Here is a 16,770-nt window from a genome sequence, read left to right as displayed (position 1 = left end):
AAGTTTTGGGGAAGAAAAAGCACCAAAAAAAAAAACTTACACCTCTTTATTTTCAGTCCACACAACCCATGCTTCAAGTCACTTTATGTTTGAGAGCAGATAGAGGTCGCCGACAAACTTCCAATACAGCTCATCTGGGGTTTACACATGGCGGCATACAGACCTCATTTGGTCTTAAATGTGATTATGGTTTGCTTTTAATAAATTGCAGACATATAACAATGAACAAGACAGCTACCTACAAAAGGGGGGGGGGGGGGGGGGGGGGTGGGGTTGGAAAATACAATTGAGCATCAAAATAAAAAGCACAAAAAATAAAAATCAGCTGAAACAGTCTCAGCAAATCCAGTGCAACCCAAGACATGCTCTGCTTTATACTAGCTGAAAACTAAAAACAAGGGCACATTAAAAATTATATAATTTGTATATCCTGATCATAATTCAAATGTATCAATATACATTTTTCCCTGAACAATTACTTTTGCACAGTACCTTTGAATTGTATAGATAAATTACAAAATGGAGTATTCCCTTTCCACCAGACATGATTTACTTAGTAAAACCCCTGAATGACTGACAGGCAGAAAGCTCTTATGCAGTTAACATTTTATATTGCTACATTTGAACAAGGATTAACAAAGGGATCTGTTTAGTTTTGCATATTTTCTTAGGTTTGTGGTTTGGCGTGCACCTGCACCGATATTGTCAAATTATTACTGAAATAGCACCAAAAGACAAACGCCCGACTATTCAGAGGCAAGGCGTTTTTTAAGTGTGTTTTAGAAATAGTACATAGCAAGTGTGCAGTGCAGTTTAATCGTTAACCACCACGTGATTAGATTTAGAAAATGGCAAAGTAAACGACACTAACTGTATATTACCAGACACATAAAGCTGTTCCTCAACACAGACAAGTCAAACACTGACCTGTCTTCTATCGCAGGGTTACTGTCAGGATTGTATCTTCTGCAATGATACAAGTCAACTTAGAGCTGTTGTTGGACACAGCACCTGGTTCGGTACAATACATCATGTTTTAGAGCTGGCTTCAATTACAAATGATAAAAAGAAGAATACATCCTTAACGCATACACATGATTCAGGTTGCCTTCCTTTTAAAAAATAGGTTTGGTGCTCAGTTCAGTTGGAGAATTAACTGAACCTTGGTGTTGGAGGTGTCTAAAAAGCTTATATAAAAATGTTTACCCAAATGATAGCTCCTGTGAGGAAAATATGTAAATGTTTACATTTTTAAAAATACTTTTTTTTTGTTTTTTTCAAACCATAGTTACTCATGAAGTTATTTCAACATTTAGCACCAGCTTGTAGATCATGCCAAGCCTTTGGTTTGGTCTAAAGAGCAAATCTGTGCTGCACTGAAATAGTGTAACGCAGACAGCAGTGAGACAAATTGACAAATCTTCAAATAACTTAAAGTGCCACTCCAGTCCCACTCCAGCTTTCTAAACCCAACCACAGTACGCATATCCTATCTAAGACAACTGATGGGGAGCTTCAAGCATTTCCATTAGGAAAGTGTCAATAGGCGTGTCACCGATCAGCTTGAAGAAGAAGAGATGCTCCAAACACTTCAAGCCGATAGATCGCAGTGCTGGCAGTCGCAGGAGGAGCTTCGCAAACCTGCCAGGGCAGAGGAGCAATCATTACGTTTGAGCAGAACACCAAGGCACCAATCAGGTTTGACTTTCTACAGAGTTTGAGGTCGCTGGAGACGTTTACCTTCCCTGCTGCTCGGGGTATTTCTGTTTGCAATAGGACTCCAATGATGCATAGACCTTTTCTCTAAGGAGCTCCACCTCCCCGGTGTTGGAGAGCCCTTTAGCATCTGCAAGCAAACGGAGAAGATGTCCATCAGTGCCACGAGACATCGCATATAGTAAGAAAAGTATGTTAATGTTTCTTATTTAGATATGAGCATTGGTCAGGCACCTGGGTTGAAGAGGACGATGGCTCGGAGGCAGCCCAGCTCTGTTTTGTCCATTTGCATATCTCTCATTTTATTGACGAGCTCCGTGAGAACCCTAAGTAATAACATTGATTTGATGAAATGCTTTTTGGAAAGCCAGAGTGTCAAATACAAAGAGCAATCATTACCATTACTTTATTAGTCAAGCACTAAAATAATGTCAAATTACCTGTCAAATATGGCGCCGACCTCTGCACTCTGCACACTCTCCCTGTGTTAAATGAAAACAGTTATTTAGACAATACAAACATGTGCAACATTAAACAAAAAGGCATAACAGTGTGTTGGCTGTTTTCTGTCTCCATATTTGCACCTGTCAAAAATGGCCCCCACTCCCGCGCTGTGTGCACTGTCCCGCTGCAGCTCAGAGGCCAGGAGAACTCCGTCCTTCAGACCGATGGAGCGGTGGGAGAACGAGGCGATAAGGAGCTCATTCCACCCTGGCAACGCACAAAGGGAGGGGCTCATTAGGAAACTGGTCTCGAGGACTAACGCAGCGTCCACACGGCGGCGTGCATTGAAGCTTGCCGGTGGGCGTGTCTGAAACTCGACCAACAACCAATCACATGAATCTTCTGCCCCGGACACACAAGCACGTGGTTTGATTGGCTGACGCTTCTGTCGAAGAACATTGCTCAACTTTTGAAGCGAGCAAAGAGACCACAATGCAGTTCGGCAAAGCGTGACGTCACCCCATTCAAAGTGAATGGGCAGAAGCGTTGAAGCTTCAACGCACGCCGCCGTGTGGACGGGCCGTAAGAGCCATCACTTTATCCCCTGTGTGCGGACACATCAGAAGGTCCCTGACCTACATTGACCCTCCTGCAGTCTAAAGTTATTATTGATAGTTAAACCCCCTAAGGTCAACACCAAATAAACATCAACAGTGACTACAACAAAGTGTCTTCACATTCAGGGACACTGTACAAGGGTAGATACCCTAGAACTAAGGTTCACTGCAGCACTTTTTGTACACAGTTCAAATTCAACAGGACAATATATTTTGTCAAAAAAACCCTGCTGCCAACTTCAAATGTATTTTACTGCATTAATTACCAATATGTGACCCGCTCTATCGAAATCAGTCGGAAGTCTCAACGGCTCATTTCAAAATAAACGTGGATTTGCGTAAAAAACAATTTTCGGGGTTCGGGTGTTTTGTTTGATTTTAAACAAACAAAGTCTTGGCTTTCAGAATATGAAACTTTTATTTCCAAAATCACACGATAAATACATGTTTGAAGCTTTAAAAAGGGACGAAGACAGGCACCTCTCACTCGCAATCTGCTCTTCCGCAGCGCCGCCCCCCTCCCTCCGCTGACATTATGAATGTAAGCGTATAGTAATCATAGATAACACGGCAGGGTCCGTTACAGTTTGTTTTCATCTGGTTTCAAATAAACAAAGTCTTGGATTTCAGAATATTAAACTTGTTTCGGCAAATTCAGATGATAAATACAACTTTGAAACTTCGGCATAATTACAAGCGGAGAACGGAGTAACTTAACGTCACAGCAGGCACAACAACAGCCGGTGTTTCTCCTGAGGGTTTTCCCCGGGAAACAAACACAATACACACAAACGCAAAATTACACAAACACACACACGTATACACACACGTATATACACACACACACTCGCGAGCTTCCCCCAGACCAGTAATCCAAACGAAAATATCTTCCCTCCGTAGTATTTTGATAATTTGCTAATAACCAATCAGATCGATGGATTCCAGAGAAGAGGAAACTTTGAAGGCCTTTTTCTCAAAACGATGACAGTCATTATATAATGTGACATATTTCGCTTAATATTTGGAGAACAACAACAATCCTGATATCATTAGAAAGCTAGGAATCTCCTCTTTCCAGCAGTGTATACAACTCAAAATGTGTCTTCGGGTCAATGCGACTGATGTCGATAGAGCAGGTCACATATAGTCTTTATCTTTTCATTAACTCTATGCATGCACAAATACCAACATCAGACAAAGTTAAGGGCAGCTAAAAGTGATCCTTCAGGCTTCGACTAGAATTAAAATACTGCATGAGGTACGTAATAATTAAACTTTATATAGTTATATTTATTCAATAAAACTAGTGTACTCCAGTAAAAGGAAATCAACAAAGCACTCTCTTTAGCCCTAAGATAAGATAAACCCTTCTATAATCCCACATAGGGAAATGCACGTGTCAGCAACAGACACCAGGACAGGCAAGAGTTCACACCAGTGCAGATAAGAGACAAAGATGGCAGTGTATATGTCTGACATTGCGTTACACTAAAAATGTGTCCTTAGCCTCTCTTAGAAGTGTACTTTGGAGTATTGCATATACATCTGATACACTTGAAGAAAGACTAATAATGTGCATCTGATCTCCGTTAAAAGGTGCAGCTCTCAGTCGTACCTGCACGCAGGAGGATGACCTGGTCGTCGAGGGGCAGCTCAGAGAAGTGAGGGATTCTCTTCGCCCACTCCACCAAAGCAAACAGCTGTTTGTCTGCAGTCTGGCAGATGTTGGTAACTGCATCATGGGGCTGAAACCAAACAATAAATCACATCTTCTTCATTCAAACCAAATACTTCCAACAATTACAGTAAGCCTGTACTTATAGCATGTTTTTGTTTAGGCTATTCTAAAAACATTAGGCCAAACCCATCATGCTTCTGCCAAACACTGATGAATGGCAAAGTAACTTCCTTTTGATTGCGATGTTTGAACCACTCACAGAGTTGCCAGCGGAGCCATCGTCAGAGTGAAGCTCCGTCTTCTTCTCCACAGCGGTCTCTGCCTCTAGAATCTTCTCCACGGGCATCTCCTCATTCACGCCCATACTGAACTCCAGCTCTCCTTCTCGCTCGCGGTTCCTCTGGCGCTCCTCCTGGACCGCTGGTCAGACAAAACACAAGGACACAGTGGTGGGGGAGAAGAAAAGGAATGAGATGATGGTAAATACGGAAGAATGATAAATGTGAACTGATGAATTTATGGGTTAAAAAGGTGATATCATGCAAAATGCTCAGCCTCTGTAGAGGGTTTTTTGCATGTCTTGATACAATTGTAAGAGCAGAAACACATTTCAAAAGTGTTGCATTCAGTGGATTTCTGGCAATTTTAACTGAAGAGTGGGGCTGGTTTTTCTACAATACAGTACATTAGATAGAACTGAAACAACTGTTCCTCAAAGTATCTCTGTGGCATATTGACTTTTCATTTTCTACCATATACTACATTCATAATATCATCATAACCATCAAGACAAAAGTCAAATGAATGTTCTTCCATTATCAATAGAAGTATGTTAAGTATAGTAGTAGGTTCATGTTACATGCATGAGTATGTTAATGACATGCTTTCCTAGCTTACATGCATTAGCATAGTCGTTCACAATTGAGTACTAAATGGTTTAAGACAGAATCACAATGGATGGACAACAGAGACTAACATGTGAAGTTGTTTTTTTAAACTTAAGGGCAGTAAAAGTGAGAGTCACTTTTGTCTTCAGCAATCTAAACTGTGATGTCAGTGAGGTGGAAGAACAGAAGCTGGGTTTTTTTTAATACACAATGTTTGGACTCCCCTCAAATCATAAAACGTACCCTTCTCTCAGATCAGACACTCTCGACAAAGGTGCAGCCATAACAAAGTGACAAGGCTTAACGTGTGGCATAGCGTAAGGACTTTATGCCTGAATATGGAGCCAGAATTTGGGCTGCACAGAGCTGGTCAAGAGGCAACACCTGCAACTCTATGCATTTTAGATAGTTCAAATGTTTCTTGCGGCCTATAGAGGGCCTTAACTAGAAAGATCCATCCTATTTTCTGCTGCGCAACACCAATCCACTCAATCAGATTGTAAATACAGTTAGAGATTCAGCTAAGAACTACAGCTGTCCGACTGCTTTTTTTTTTTACAAAGCAGTCCATCATCACAATGCACCATACCGCAGCAATCCTCACTCTCCATCATTTTGGGGTAAATTTTCACACATAAATCCGCCAATCAACAAATTTGCATGTCTAACACAACAGGCTATTTCTCTAGGTAACATAAAAATACAATATCTTTAAGATTTCATGTCATACTCATCCATCCCTCATCTTTTCCATCTTCTTTAATCCACTTTACATGTTTGATCACTATTGAAAGATGGAGAAAGGGTAGAATAGGAGAAAATGAAGAGAAGAGATGGAGAGGGGTTAGTTATATAAACCAGCCCCAATACACTCGTCTCTACCCTTTATCTTATCTAATCTATCTAATCTTGCATCCACCCTCACCTACGCCAGAAATAGTACTAATCCAATGTTACTTCATCAATTTAATTGGGCTTGCATTAGCATAATAAGTTATTCTAAGTAATCTAATTGACTGCCAGTGTTTAATTCATTCTAAATAGGAATATTTAACTCTATGTTGCAGAAATCTCCAATGCAGGTCCCCTCTGTATAGTGGCATGTAAGTCAACTCGCAAACAAACGTGTTCATAAACCTTTTATAGTCAAACGGGCTCTCAAAATGAACTTTAACTGCTATTTGAACCCTGATCTTGCATACCTTCCCTCTTCATGCCCATGGCCAGGCACTTCTGGTAGCGGCAGTACTGGCAGCGATTGCGCTGGCGTTTGTCGACCAGGCACTCTTTGTTATCTCTGCAGGTATAACTAAGGTCTTTGCGCACAGTTCGTTTGAAGAAACCTTTGCAACCCTCACAGCTGTACACTCCGTAGTGCTTGCCTGTCAATTAAAACATAAAAAGACGTTAAGCAAGAGTCTGATGGGGAAATCAAACATCACAATTGTATTATTCAGCAAAATTGTCTGGTTTTCAAAAGATGTTGAAACTATTGAAAACACATTACTAAAATGAAATAAAACATTCTACAGCGTGTGTTTTCACTTCTGCTAATCCTGCTGTTAGCACACTCACTCACCAGAGGAGCGATCTCCACAGATGACACACATGCGTTTCTGAGACATCATTATCCCAGGGCTGTGAGATGGCATGGGCCTCAGGCCAAACGGAGGCTTGACATCTTCTGAGCTGCTGATTGAGTGCATCCCTGCTGAAGAAGAGATCTGGGTAAACGAAAGAAACCAGAAAGATTCATTAAAAACACAGCGGTGCATTTGGTTCATTTTGTCATGTTAAATTACAACACTGTTGAATGCATTATCAAAATGTACAATCTTCCTGGACATATTGTACACACAAAAAACTGTGCAGTGTATGCAAAACTATCATGTGTAGCCACGACCCTGTGTAAACAAATACAAGTACACTATAGCAGATACATGCCTAAAATACAAAAAAGAAGGTGCACCATGACATTAATTGACTGACTAATGAATGTCAGTTACCTGACTGCTGCTGATGGGTCCAAATCCCAGAGTGGGTGAGACCACTGGGGAGTTAAGTGAGGAGCTGATTACTGAGAAGGGAGAACCCAAGATGCTGGTGGGGCTGTTGGAGGCTGAACTGTTGCCTTGCTGTGAGGACATGACGAGTAAGATACCCAATGGAGAGGATACGTTCTCGTCTGAAGGATATCAATCTGAGGGTGATACAGAGGATATTATTAGTTTATGATGGAACTTGAAACATCGGTTTGCAATAACTGGTAATGATTGCAGGTAGATCTAAAATGGTGTACTGTAGTTGTTAATAAACAGGATTTTAATTGCCAGCTATGTTTGACATTTGTTAATACTTTAAATCATATGTCAAGCAAATATGCGCATCAGTCTTTGACTGATGTTTTTATCTTGGACTGTTTATCAGACAAAACATTACATTTGAGGACATTTTGGAGTTTAAGAATTGCAATGAAAGAGTTTCACTGTTTCCTGGCAGATGAGAAACTCATTGATTAACCTAGAAAATAATCGTTAGTTGTAGCCTTAGTTTGAGGACATAGTGACGTTACGTCTCAAATGTTCCAACAATTATACAGCCGTCAATAATACTAAAATAAGCCTGACACGTATTCATTTTCCCACGAAAAGAGTGATGCGTTTGGCGAATACGACTGTAACCATTTATTAGCTAAGCGGAAAACCAACATCCAAACTGTTTTACATGTTCAAATAGCCCAGAATTAAGAGGAAAACGCATTAACACGTAGCAACGTATTGTGTATTATATGAAAGTGTCTGTTCAAAGTGTTCAAAACACTAAATACATCAACGTTGGCTTACATTAATGTGTTAACGATAGCTGGCCCCATTTGGCATCGCAATTGCGTTACACGTTTGCTAAATGTTGCTAACGATACGCAGTAACGTTTACATTTAAGTTTCACCGTGACAAGAGGCTTCCAGTAAATAAAAAGCAGAAACAAAAGTGCCGGTGACCATGAGTTATTTCATGAATAAATAGTGGTACAGTGCATTACTCAACATAACACATAAATAATGATTGCTTTCACCGAGGGTAGCTAGCTAGCTAGCTAGCTAGCCGCAAATCCATGAAAGCTCACAAGCCCGACAGCTAACATTAGCTTTGGCTGCCATACGTCTGGAAAATATTGCATGCTATAATATGTCTTGAAACTACGATATAAACATACCCCGGTAATCATCAAGAAATGTGCAGCTTGATAACTCGACGGTCATCGAGCCACTTCAATAAATCCGCAATAATAGCGCAATGTATTCTAGCTAAGATTAGCTTGTTAGCTGCAATTACGGCTAGCCTCTCCAGCTAACATTAGCTTGGTTCCCGGTGATAGTCTGAGGAAGCAGTGGATGACAAAACAGCTCATGGTCGTTTGAAGGTTGGAATTACTTACCAGACACACCTTCGACGCATTGTTAAAGACCACTTCACTGTACTTGTTGTAACCAGACCAGCGCCAGACTACAGGCCGAGACTCAGAGCGAGTTTATTTCAACTTGACGCTGTTGTTGTTTACAGGCCATGGCGGCTCAGTGCCAGTATCCCTTGAGCCAAAATGTCTCATGGGACCACCCATAACACCTTGTCATATGACACTCCTGCAGTATGTGTTCCGCTTGATCTATACTGTAATCTTATAGAGATTAATTCACTTTAACATAGCATTTCATTATTGTGCGCAATATCCGACCATCTGCATGAACATTGTAATACATAATATTTACTTTTTCAAATGATAGTTCTCCCTTAAATTAAGGGGAATTAAAGGAGAATGGCACACAGCACATTTGCATTCTGAAAATCTGTGTTACTCATAGTCTATGATTCTGACACAAGATTCAGATGATTTTACAAATGTGTTTTTGGTAATGGTGTATTAATAAAGTTGCATACAGGTATGATATAGTAAATTGCATTTCATTCAAATTGAAATTTAAAAGTGTTTTTTGGAGACATAATCTGATCCAACTCTTAGACAGCCACAACTACAAGAAGCACTGGAATGCTTTTGACACGAGGGGATATACAGTATTGCACAACTTTGTATGTTTCAGTGATGTTGTTTGTTATATTCTTTCACCAGAAGTATTCATTACATTGTTACTTTTCTGCACTCCTCGTCAATATTTCTTGTTCTCTGTGTGAAAAATAAATTATTGTTATTAATGCTTTTTTACATGTTCAATTTTTCAACCAGTTTCTTATAAATAATTCTAGTTCTGCCCTTAATTAGATGCAGCCCTCTGAAAAAAGGTGACATTTTCCAGTAAACATGATCCAAAAGAGCAACATATCACATTACTGTTCTTATTTCAGATATATTTGTTCGTTTGTTTTTAAAGCACTACCCCTCTGACTCACTCTCTCTCTGCTGGGCCTGTAGATCCATCTCAATCTTCTTTCTTTGTTTGGTGTAAAAATGCATGCATGCATTTATTCATCCACACTTTTTTAACATGATTGATGATTCTCCTACCAACACATTTCTCCAGGGAAGGTATGGTGGTTTAATATAACCTGGCCTGGTCAGGGATGTAATCTTGCACGCTATTGTAATTATTTTTCTACTAACCTGTTGCCAAATAATGTCATAATCATAGATCATGTCAGCAGCTCACAGTTACCCACTTTTGATGGATGGATATCCTCGTGGATTCATCTTCCTATTATACACACATGCATTTCCAAACATTTGGACTACCTATGTTGCAAATGTATTATCTTTTCAATTTACACACGGCATCTATTGCACGTCTGTCCGTCCTGGGAGAGGGATCCCTCCTCTGTTGCTCTCCCTGAGGTTTCTCCCATTTTTCCCTTTAAACTGTGGGTTTTCTCTGGAAGTTTTTCCTTGTACGATGTGAGGGTCTAAGGAGAGAGGGTGTCGCATTGTCATACTGATATTCTGTACACACTGTGAAGACCACTGAGACAAATGTAACATTTGTGATATTGGGCTATATAAATAAACATTGATTGATTGATTGATTGATTTTGATGAATTGATAAATGTAACTGTTTTCATTGAATTTCAACTCAACAAACCAGGAACCCATGTGCCTTCCTGTATGTGCAATAGAGAAAGAATCCTGAAAAACAGCTTCTTACGTGGTTGCTCCAAAAGAGGTTTCTCTGAACAAGCCCGGTGGCATTCTTACAAACACTGCAGCTCATAGCTGCTGCTGTGTTGCAGCAACCGGTTAAAATAGTACATTAAAAACAACTAGTTTTTAGTTTTGCTGTTTGCCATGATCATGACTGAAGACAGGTTGAGCACGATGAAAGGGACTCAAACTTTATATCTTCTTTTTATCTCAGGTTTGTAGCTTACATGCTTGTTTTCCTCATATTCGAATACTCATGTATAATTTTGTCTGGATATTTCTGAAGAGAAAAATGTTATTGTTTTACCTGTTGGTATTCAAACTGCTGTAACATGTTACTTGTTTTTTCACAGGATTGTGCTGGTCTGCACTGGGATCTTCGGATTTTCACATTATTAATATTGCTAAGAAGAACTATGCAGAAGCAAAGAACTACTGCAGACAAATGTACACTGATTTAGCTTCAGTTCACAACTCAATAGAAATGAATAATTTGATAGCCTTAGTTCCAAGTATTGACAGAGCTTGGATAGGACTGGAGACTGGAAAAGTGTGGATGTGGCATTGGTCCCTGCCAGATGAAAATCTGGATTTTTTTAGATGGAAGGATGGACCACCACAAATAAAAAACGAAGATGCATGTGCATTCATGGATAAAGATGGCGAATGGATTGTGAGTGACTGTGGAACTAAAAGAAGTTTTGTTTGTCATGGTAAGTTGAATTGCAATATTGTATTTAAATATCTTTCACACAGCACAAATCAGTTTAAAATGGAGGACATTAGTCACTTTTTCTGTGTTTAAAATATCAAACTTTTGGATTTTCAGGAAACGAGGTTGCCAGTGGTCTAATTGTAACTGAGACCAAATCATGGAGGGACGCTCAGAATCATTGCAGGGGCTTGTCGTCTGATCTCATTAGCATACACTCAGAAGAAGAGAATGAGGCAGTGCATGATTTGTCTGAGTCAGAAAACGTGTGGATTGGCCTCTTTAAAGATTCCTGGAAGTGGTCTGATGGGAGCATGTCATCTTTCCGTTATTGGCTACCTGCTCAGCCTAACTACAAAGGTCAGAATTGTACTGCTGTCATTTTCAAAAATCAAGGCAAGTGGAATGACCTGAAATGTGCCGGAAAGCGCCATTTTGTTTGCCAAGGGGGTAAGTTGCTACATACATATGTTCTCTGTCAGCAAAGTTATCTTTATGCTCTTTTAATTTATGTTTTGTAACCTTGCAAAATACCCAACAGAGATCTATAGTCTGTGTCAATTTAATTTGTTACTTACTCTTACAGCAATAAAATCAATTCCAACAACCACACATCAAAGTACAGAGGGGACGACAGAAGATCTGACAACTTTTTACTCATCAACATCTCAAGAGGCCATAATTACTTTTCATTTTAATGTGGTTTCTAATACTTCGCACACCTCTAACGTTACCACGGAAGAAGCAACAACTGCTGATCGTCCAACAACACCAAATACCACAGATCTTGTGTCAAACACGTCAATCACCGAGCTCAACAATGCAGCAACAAAAATGTCAACTGTGACAGCAACACAGCAAATTCCTACTACTACCGCACTCATAACTAGAAATGGTATCTCTACTTTTACAACACTGAAGCCGACTTCAGCCGATACCACTTCACCGTCCTTAACTCTAAAGCCCACGGAAACCAGTCATAGTTTGCTTACAGGTATTCCAATTATAATGTGCCTTTGTGGTCATTTTCCCTGTATTTGCCTGGTGACTGGATTAAAATGTCTCTGTTTTTCTCTCTTTTGTCTTTTAAAAAGGAAACCTGATACTAGTCCGGAAAAATATGACGTGGATTGAAGCTATGGGATACTGCAGGGACCACCATATTGATCTCATCCACATTACCACCAAAGACATTCAGGGGAAGGTGGCTGATATGGCAAAGAAAGCCACATCACCCCATGTTTGGCTAGGTTTACGATTCACTTGTAAATTTAACTTTTGGTTCTGGACAAATTCAACTACGAGTTGTTACCAGAACTGGGCCCCTGGACAAGGACCTAAAGGGAGACATGACTGTGGTGTTACAGGTGCCATTGATACCACTGGGAGGCAGCAGTGGGTAGGCCTGCCTGAGACAGAACAGCTGAATTTCATCTGCTCCACATGCACTGAATGAGAGTGGAGTAACTTCAGGAGACATTGTTGTTGTTGCAGTTTTTCTGTATGCTGTATGGAAAAAATACAATCTTTGTGGATAGAAAGTATATGATTCAACATTAAATACGTTTCTTTTAACCAATTGTGACATCAACTTATTTGATTTTAATGCTCACTTATGACGTCATACTTCTACCATTGTTGAAATACAGCTGCCTTCTCTATTGTTGATTTTGAATTTCATTAAATATGAAAACCTCCTGTGGTGTGTAGGCGTGGACATTCACAGTCATGGGCAGCAAGAGTAATGTGAGAACATTGATCTGCTTTACGCCTTTCACTCAGGGGTTACTATTTGCATGTTGACCCCCTGGGTTGGGCCCCAACATTTTCTTTTTTAGACCACCAGAGTGTGGCCCCGATCCAAACTGCCTGCTGCCCTCTCTGACCTGACCTTCACTAGCGGACACATGGAAGACAGCGCTCACAGACGCTCACCTTCCTGTCTGCACCCTTGAGGTACACAGAGCATCACCATGGGAAGTGGAAATGATACAACATTTTCAATGAATATCAAACTCTTCCACAAAAAATAAAAATGGGCTGTTTTCCCTGTTAACTGTAAAGAAACATGATGAGTTCCCTGTATTTTTTTATTTGTATTTAATGTTCACACCATACAACAATTACTACAACAACTATTTACTCTAGATGCAGTTTGATAATTGTCATTGCTTGTTAAACTCTATTTCCCTTGAGGTGAAAAATAAGAAACCGTGAAGAATATAACAACAAGAGTAATATACACTGTATTAATAGAAATATACAGTATATTACTCAATATTAATACACGCTATATTACTCAATACTATTAATTAATATAACTGCTGTAAGTTATAACTAGTTATGACAAGTTTCGATAATTGGAGCATACTGAAGTGAGTCCTCAAACTCCAAACTGATAATAAAGTTATATACAAATACATTAATAGTAATATTAATATAAATATATACTATAGTTATAGTGGTATACATTATATTACTCAATATTATTATAGATTATATTAGTAGTAATATTGATAGTAATATACACTATATTACTCAATATTATTATACACTATATAACTATACCGTAAGTTATTATAACTTCTGTAAGGTCAAAACTATATATACTATACAACTCAATATTATTATTACCCAATACTGTAAGTTATTATAACTGTTGTAATTCAAAACTGTCTAAGAACAGGTTGTAATAATTTATGTATACCGAAGTGAGTCCTAAAATTCCCAACTGATAATAAAATTATACAGATCTATAACCCAATATGCCTATAGGCTTCTAATTAAAAAGATGAGACCTTATACTGTAGTTTCACATAACACTTTTCATATAATCCATTGTTAAGGAGAGCACTTCATAACTTCACAAGTATACACGTTTGTTTGCATCATTGACTTAAATAACCCAATATAACCACTAAAAACTAGTAGGGAAAGCTTGTAATCTACCGCTGCATTTTTATAAGTGCTTTTGCATCCACAACAAGGGTCTTGTCACTTGTCAATTACCACGGACCATTACACATGAGTGTGTCATAGCTTAGTTTCTCACAGAATAGGCCTTGGTCAGTGAGCCTCCCATCAGTTCAATGTTAATGTCCCATTGGGTCCAGTCAGTGAGTCTCTGGACTCCCCCCTCACCCCCTTTTCTCACCCTCATCTCCTCTTGTGTGCTGTCCAGCTGGCTCTGACCTCTGACCCTTTCACCCTCACTCCTGACCCCTGAGGACATTCCCACGCCACACCCTTTTGTGTACATCTCGCCATGGAGACCCAGTGGTCACTCCCTCTGCATTTTTAGAGATTATGGTGATAGGCATAATTCACTTTCACTGGGATCAGTGTAATGCAACCTAATTTGGCCTAATCCTAATTCAAGTATGAGGTGCTACAACCCTAAAATGTATATATTTATTAAGAGTGTTTGTGAAGAATATTTACAATATATCATTTAATGTAGGCCTACATGTCATTTTATCATCAAAATCCTTAGCCTGACTCAATGCAATACAAACTATGTTAAATAAATCACAAGTGTAAATGCAGTAACTATAAATGCTTCTTTCTGAGGGTCCAAACGTTTAACAATAGTTTTTCTATCTAAATGCGGTCATTACAGGAATTTATTCCTCCGGGTGTATTATTTTTTTTTTAAGATGAAACTTTAAACATTGGTGCAAATATACATTTTTGACTATGTTCCTCTACCTGTCATGGGCACTTGTGTCCTTCCCTCTTTTATTTTCTTCTCTGAGCGCGCACCCCTCCGTGGATCCCTCCCTTCTTTTCCTTCTGTCACTTTCACAGTTAATTGTAGAATAGAGATTTTCTCCATTGTGCCTGGGTCTCTTAGGTAACCCCACTCCTGCATGAAATGAGATGGATAGAGGCGAAGGCATCGAGAGGGGGACAGGCAAACTGAACAAGCAGCGGAGGAGGACGGACACAGAGGACAGAGGACAGAGGACAGAGGACCTAACAATATTGAAAAAAAAGTAAAGATAGACTTTTATATTTAATAACATTAATAGATGCTTCTCTTGGAATATTATCACTGTATTATTGAAATTGCTGGGGCATGTAAGTATTACAATAATGTACCTATTAACAAGTTAGTTAGTACAAGTTAATTTAAAAATATGCCAGGGTATAGATAAGAAATAGTACATTTCTAAATAATCAATGTGTACATTTTGTGTAATAATATAGTGCTACTGGTTAAAAACCTTTGGAACATGGATTACATTTAATCTTTACATTTAATCATTTAAAAAAACTTCTGATGACATTTCTGAGAGTGGCCTGTTTTTCTTTTGACGGTTCATTCATTTATTTAAAATTGTCAGCCCATTTGATGATAGATATTTCTGTGCTTGTTTTTATTCATCTCATACACTTCTTTTAAACCAATGCAGCTATTCAGACCAAGTTTGACAGGGAGTCTGGCGTTGATTGTCCAAACGCAATTCTTGTGTTGATTCTCCATATCCAGGAGTTGTGCATGGACATCTTGCCTCAGACTCTCATTTACTTCATCTTCTAGCTGGAATAACACAGAGAACTACATGGGAATTCATTTAATGTCATTTAGCTGTGTGCAGGCCTTTCATTTTTTTATAATTACGGGAAAAAAATAATTTCATCGCCCCTACTGGCTTTAAACTATTGGTTTAGTTTGATTGAAATTACATATTTCTGGAACATTTTCAAAATATAATAAAAAAGTTTGGATTATTAACAAATGAGACTTTATGCCTTTAAAATGCAGGTATTGAAATTGTAAATCAGTTCTCCGAATGAATCTAAAGCTTCCAGATCCTGGACTTTGACTTTTTTAATTTCCCGAGTTCCCTGTTGAAGGAGGAGGCTGCATCATTGGACGAGCATATTTGAATTTGTTATTGTAAAGTTCTGTTTGTTTCATGTGTGAATATCTTATAATATTGAAGAAACAAGTGACCTTGGTTTGTGGATCAGTTGTTCGCTGAAAAGAAACATTTTAAAAGAACAATTTATCTTGCTATTTGGGGAAAATCCGATCATCAATGGTTGAAGAGATGATCTGGTAACGGGCCACATGGTGAATGGAGGCCGAGAGTGTGTGCCAAATGTGTCTTTGGATTACTCAGGGCCATAACACACCCCTGTTCTTATTAGGCAAACTGTGCGTACTATACACAGTGTATATATGTGTAACAAATGTATATATTTATCTATAAAATATTTTATATAAGCTTGATGTTGATGTTACAGCTATGTCTTTTTCAAATCTAAAACGTAAAAATGCAATTCATGTTATTAAAGAATACCATGAAGTAAGTCAAAAAAGATGTAGACTATTAATTGCATATTGACAATATTAAGATAGAAATTAATCACAAAATCTCCTTAAACAAACATGCTGTATGTGCAATAAAGTAGTAGATCACTGCAAGCCTAAAACCTCAGGCAAATTACCAGGGATTGGTCATCTGAAGCATGTAGTTCTGATAACAATGTTGGTGCTAATTTCTTACAAAAACCTCAACATGGATGTTTATAGGTGTTTACATTTACAAGAGTATAAAGT

General features: G+C 38.8%; 2 protein-coding genes across 3 annotated transcripts; one reads left to right on the top strand and one right to left on the bottom strand.

Moving 5' to 3' along the window:
* Positions 1 to 30: 30 nt before the first annotated feature.
* Positions 31 to 8,988, bottom strand: rxrbb (retinoid x receptor, beta b). Of its 2 annotated transcripts, XM_034228343.1 has the most exons (12): positions 8,779 to 8,988; positions 7,349 to 7,542; positions 6,922 to 7,066; positions 6,545 to 6,724; positions 6,073 to 6,126; positions 4,715 to 4,875; positions 4,393 to 4,522; positions 2,301 to 2,427; positions 2,157 to 2,198; positions 1,951 to 2,042; positions 1,741 to 1,846; positions 31 to 1,641 (listed from the first exon to the last, which is right to left on the bottom strand). In XM_034228343.1, exons 2-12 carry the CDS (start codon positions 7,487 to 7,489, stop codon positions 1,494 to 1,496), a joined length of 1,326 nt encoding a protein of 441 aa, XP_034084234.1. In that variant the 5' UTR covers positions 7,490 to 7,542; positions 8,779 to 8,988; the 3' UTR covers positions 31 to 1,493. The 2 variants fall into 2 exon arrangements, with proteins under 2 accessions (XP_034084234.1, XP_034084235.1); XM_034228344.1 differs by lacking the exon at positions 6,073 to 6,126.
* Positions 8,989 to 10,544: 1,556 nt separating this feature from the next.
* On the top strand, positions 10,545 to 12,780 carry LOC117554097 (C-type mannose receptor 2-like). Its single transcript, XM_034228342.1, has 5 exons — positions 10,545 to 10,703; positions 10,843 to 11,202; positions 11,319 to 11,651; positions 11,788 to 12,195; positions 12,296 to 12,780. The coding sequence occupies exons 1-5, from the start codon at positions 10,634 to 10,636 to the stop codon at positions 12,655 to 12,657; spliced, it is 1,533 nt and encodes a 510-aa protein (XP_034084233.1). The 5' UTR covers positions 10,545 to 10,633; the 3' UTR covers positions 12,658 to 12,780.
* The last annotated feature ends 3,990 nt before the right edge of the window (positions 12,781 to 16,770 follow it).

Source organism: Gymnodraco acuticeps, unplaced genomic scaffold, assembly GCF_902827175.1.
Source record: "Gymnodraco acuticeps unplaced genomic scaffold, fGymAcu1.1, whole genome shotgun sequence".
In the NCBI taxonomy this organism is placed as follows: Eukaryota; Metazoa; Chordata; class Actinopteri; order Perciformes; family Bathydraconidae; genus Gymnodraco; species Gymnodraco acuticeps.
Note: the sequence above shows the minus strand (reverse complement) of the source record. Positions and strands in the feature narration are given on the sequence as shown.

What these genes read in the sequence shown, in the direction of transcription:
- rxrbb (XM_034228343.1), bottom strand. Translation starts at nt 7,489, where the DNA reads ATGTCCTCACAGCAAGGCAACAGTTCAGCCTCCAACAGCCCCACCAGC. An exon ending in CATCGTCCTCTTCAACCCAG is followed by an intron (nt 1,847 to 1,950) that starts GTGCCTGACCAA and finishes GTTTGCTTGCAG; the next exon opens with ATGCTAAAGGGCTCTCCAAC. An exon ending in TACCCCGAGCAGCAGGGAAG is followed by an intron (nt 1,642 to 1,740) that starts GTAAACGTCTCC and finishes CTGCCCTGGCAG; the next exon opens with GTTTGCGAAGCTCCTCCTGC.
- LOC117554097 (XM_034228342.1), top strand. Translation starts at nt 10,634, where the DNA reads ATGATCATGACTGAAGACAGGTTGAGCACGATGAAAGGGACTCAAACT. An exon ending in ATATCTTCTTTTTATCTCAG is followed by an intron (nt 10,704 to 10,842) that starts GTTTGTAGCTTA and finishes GTTTTTTCACAG; the next exon opens with GATTGTGCTGGTCTGCACTG. An exon ending in CCATTTTGTTTGCCAAGGGG is followed by an intron (nt 11,652 to 11,787) that starts GTAAGTTGCTAC and finishes TTACTCTTACAG; the next exon opens with CAATAAAATCAATTCCAACA.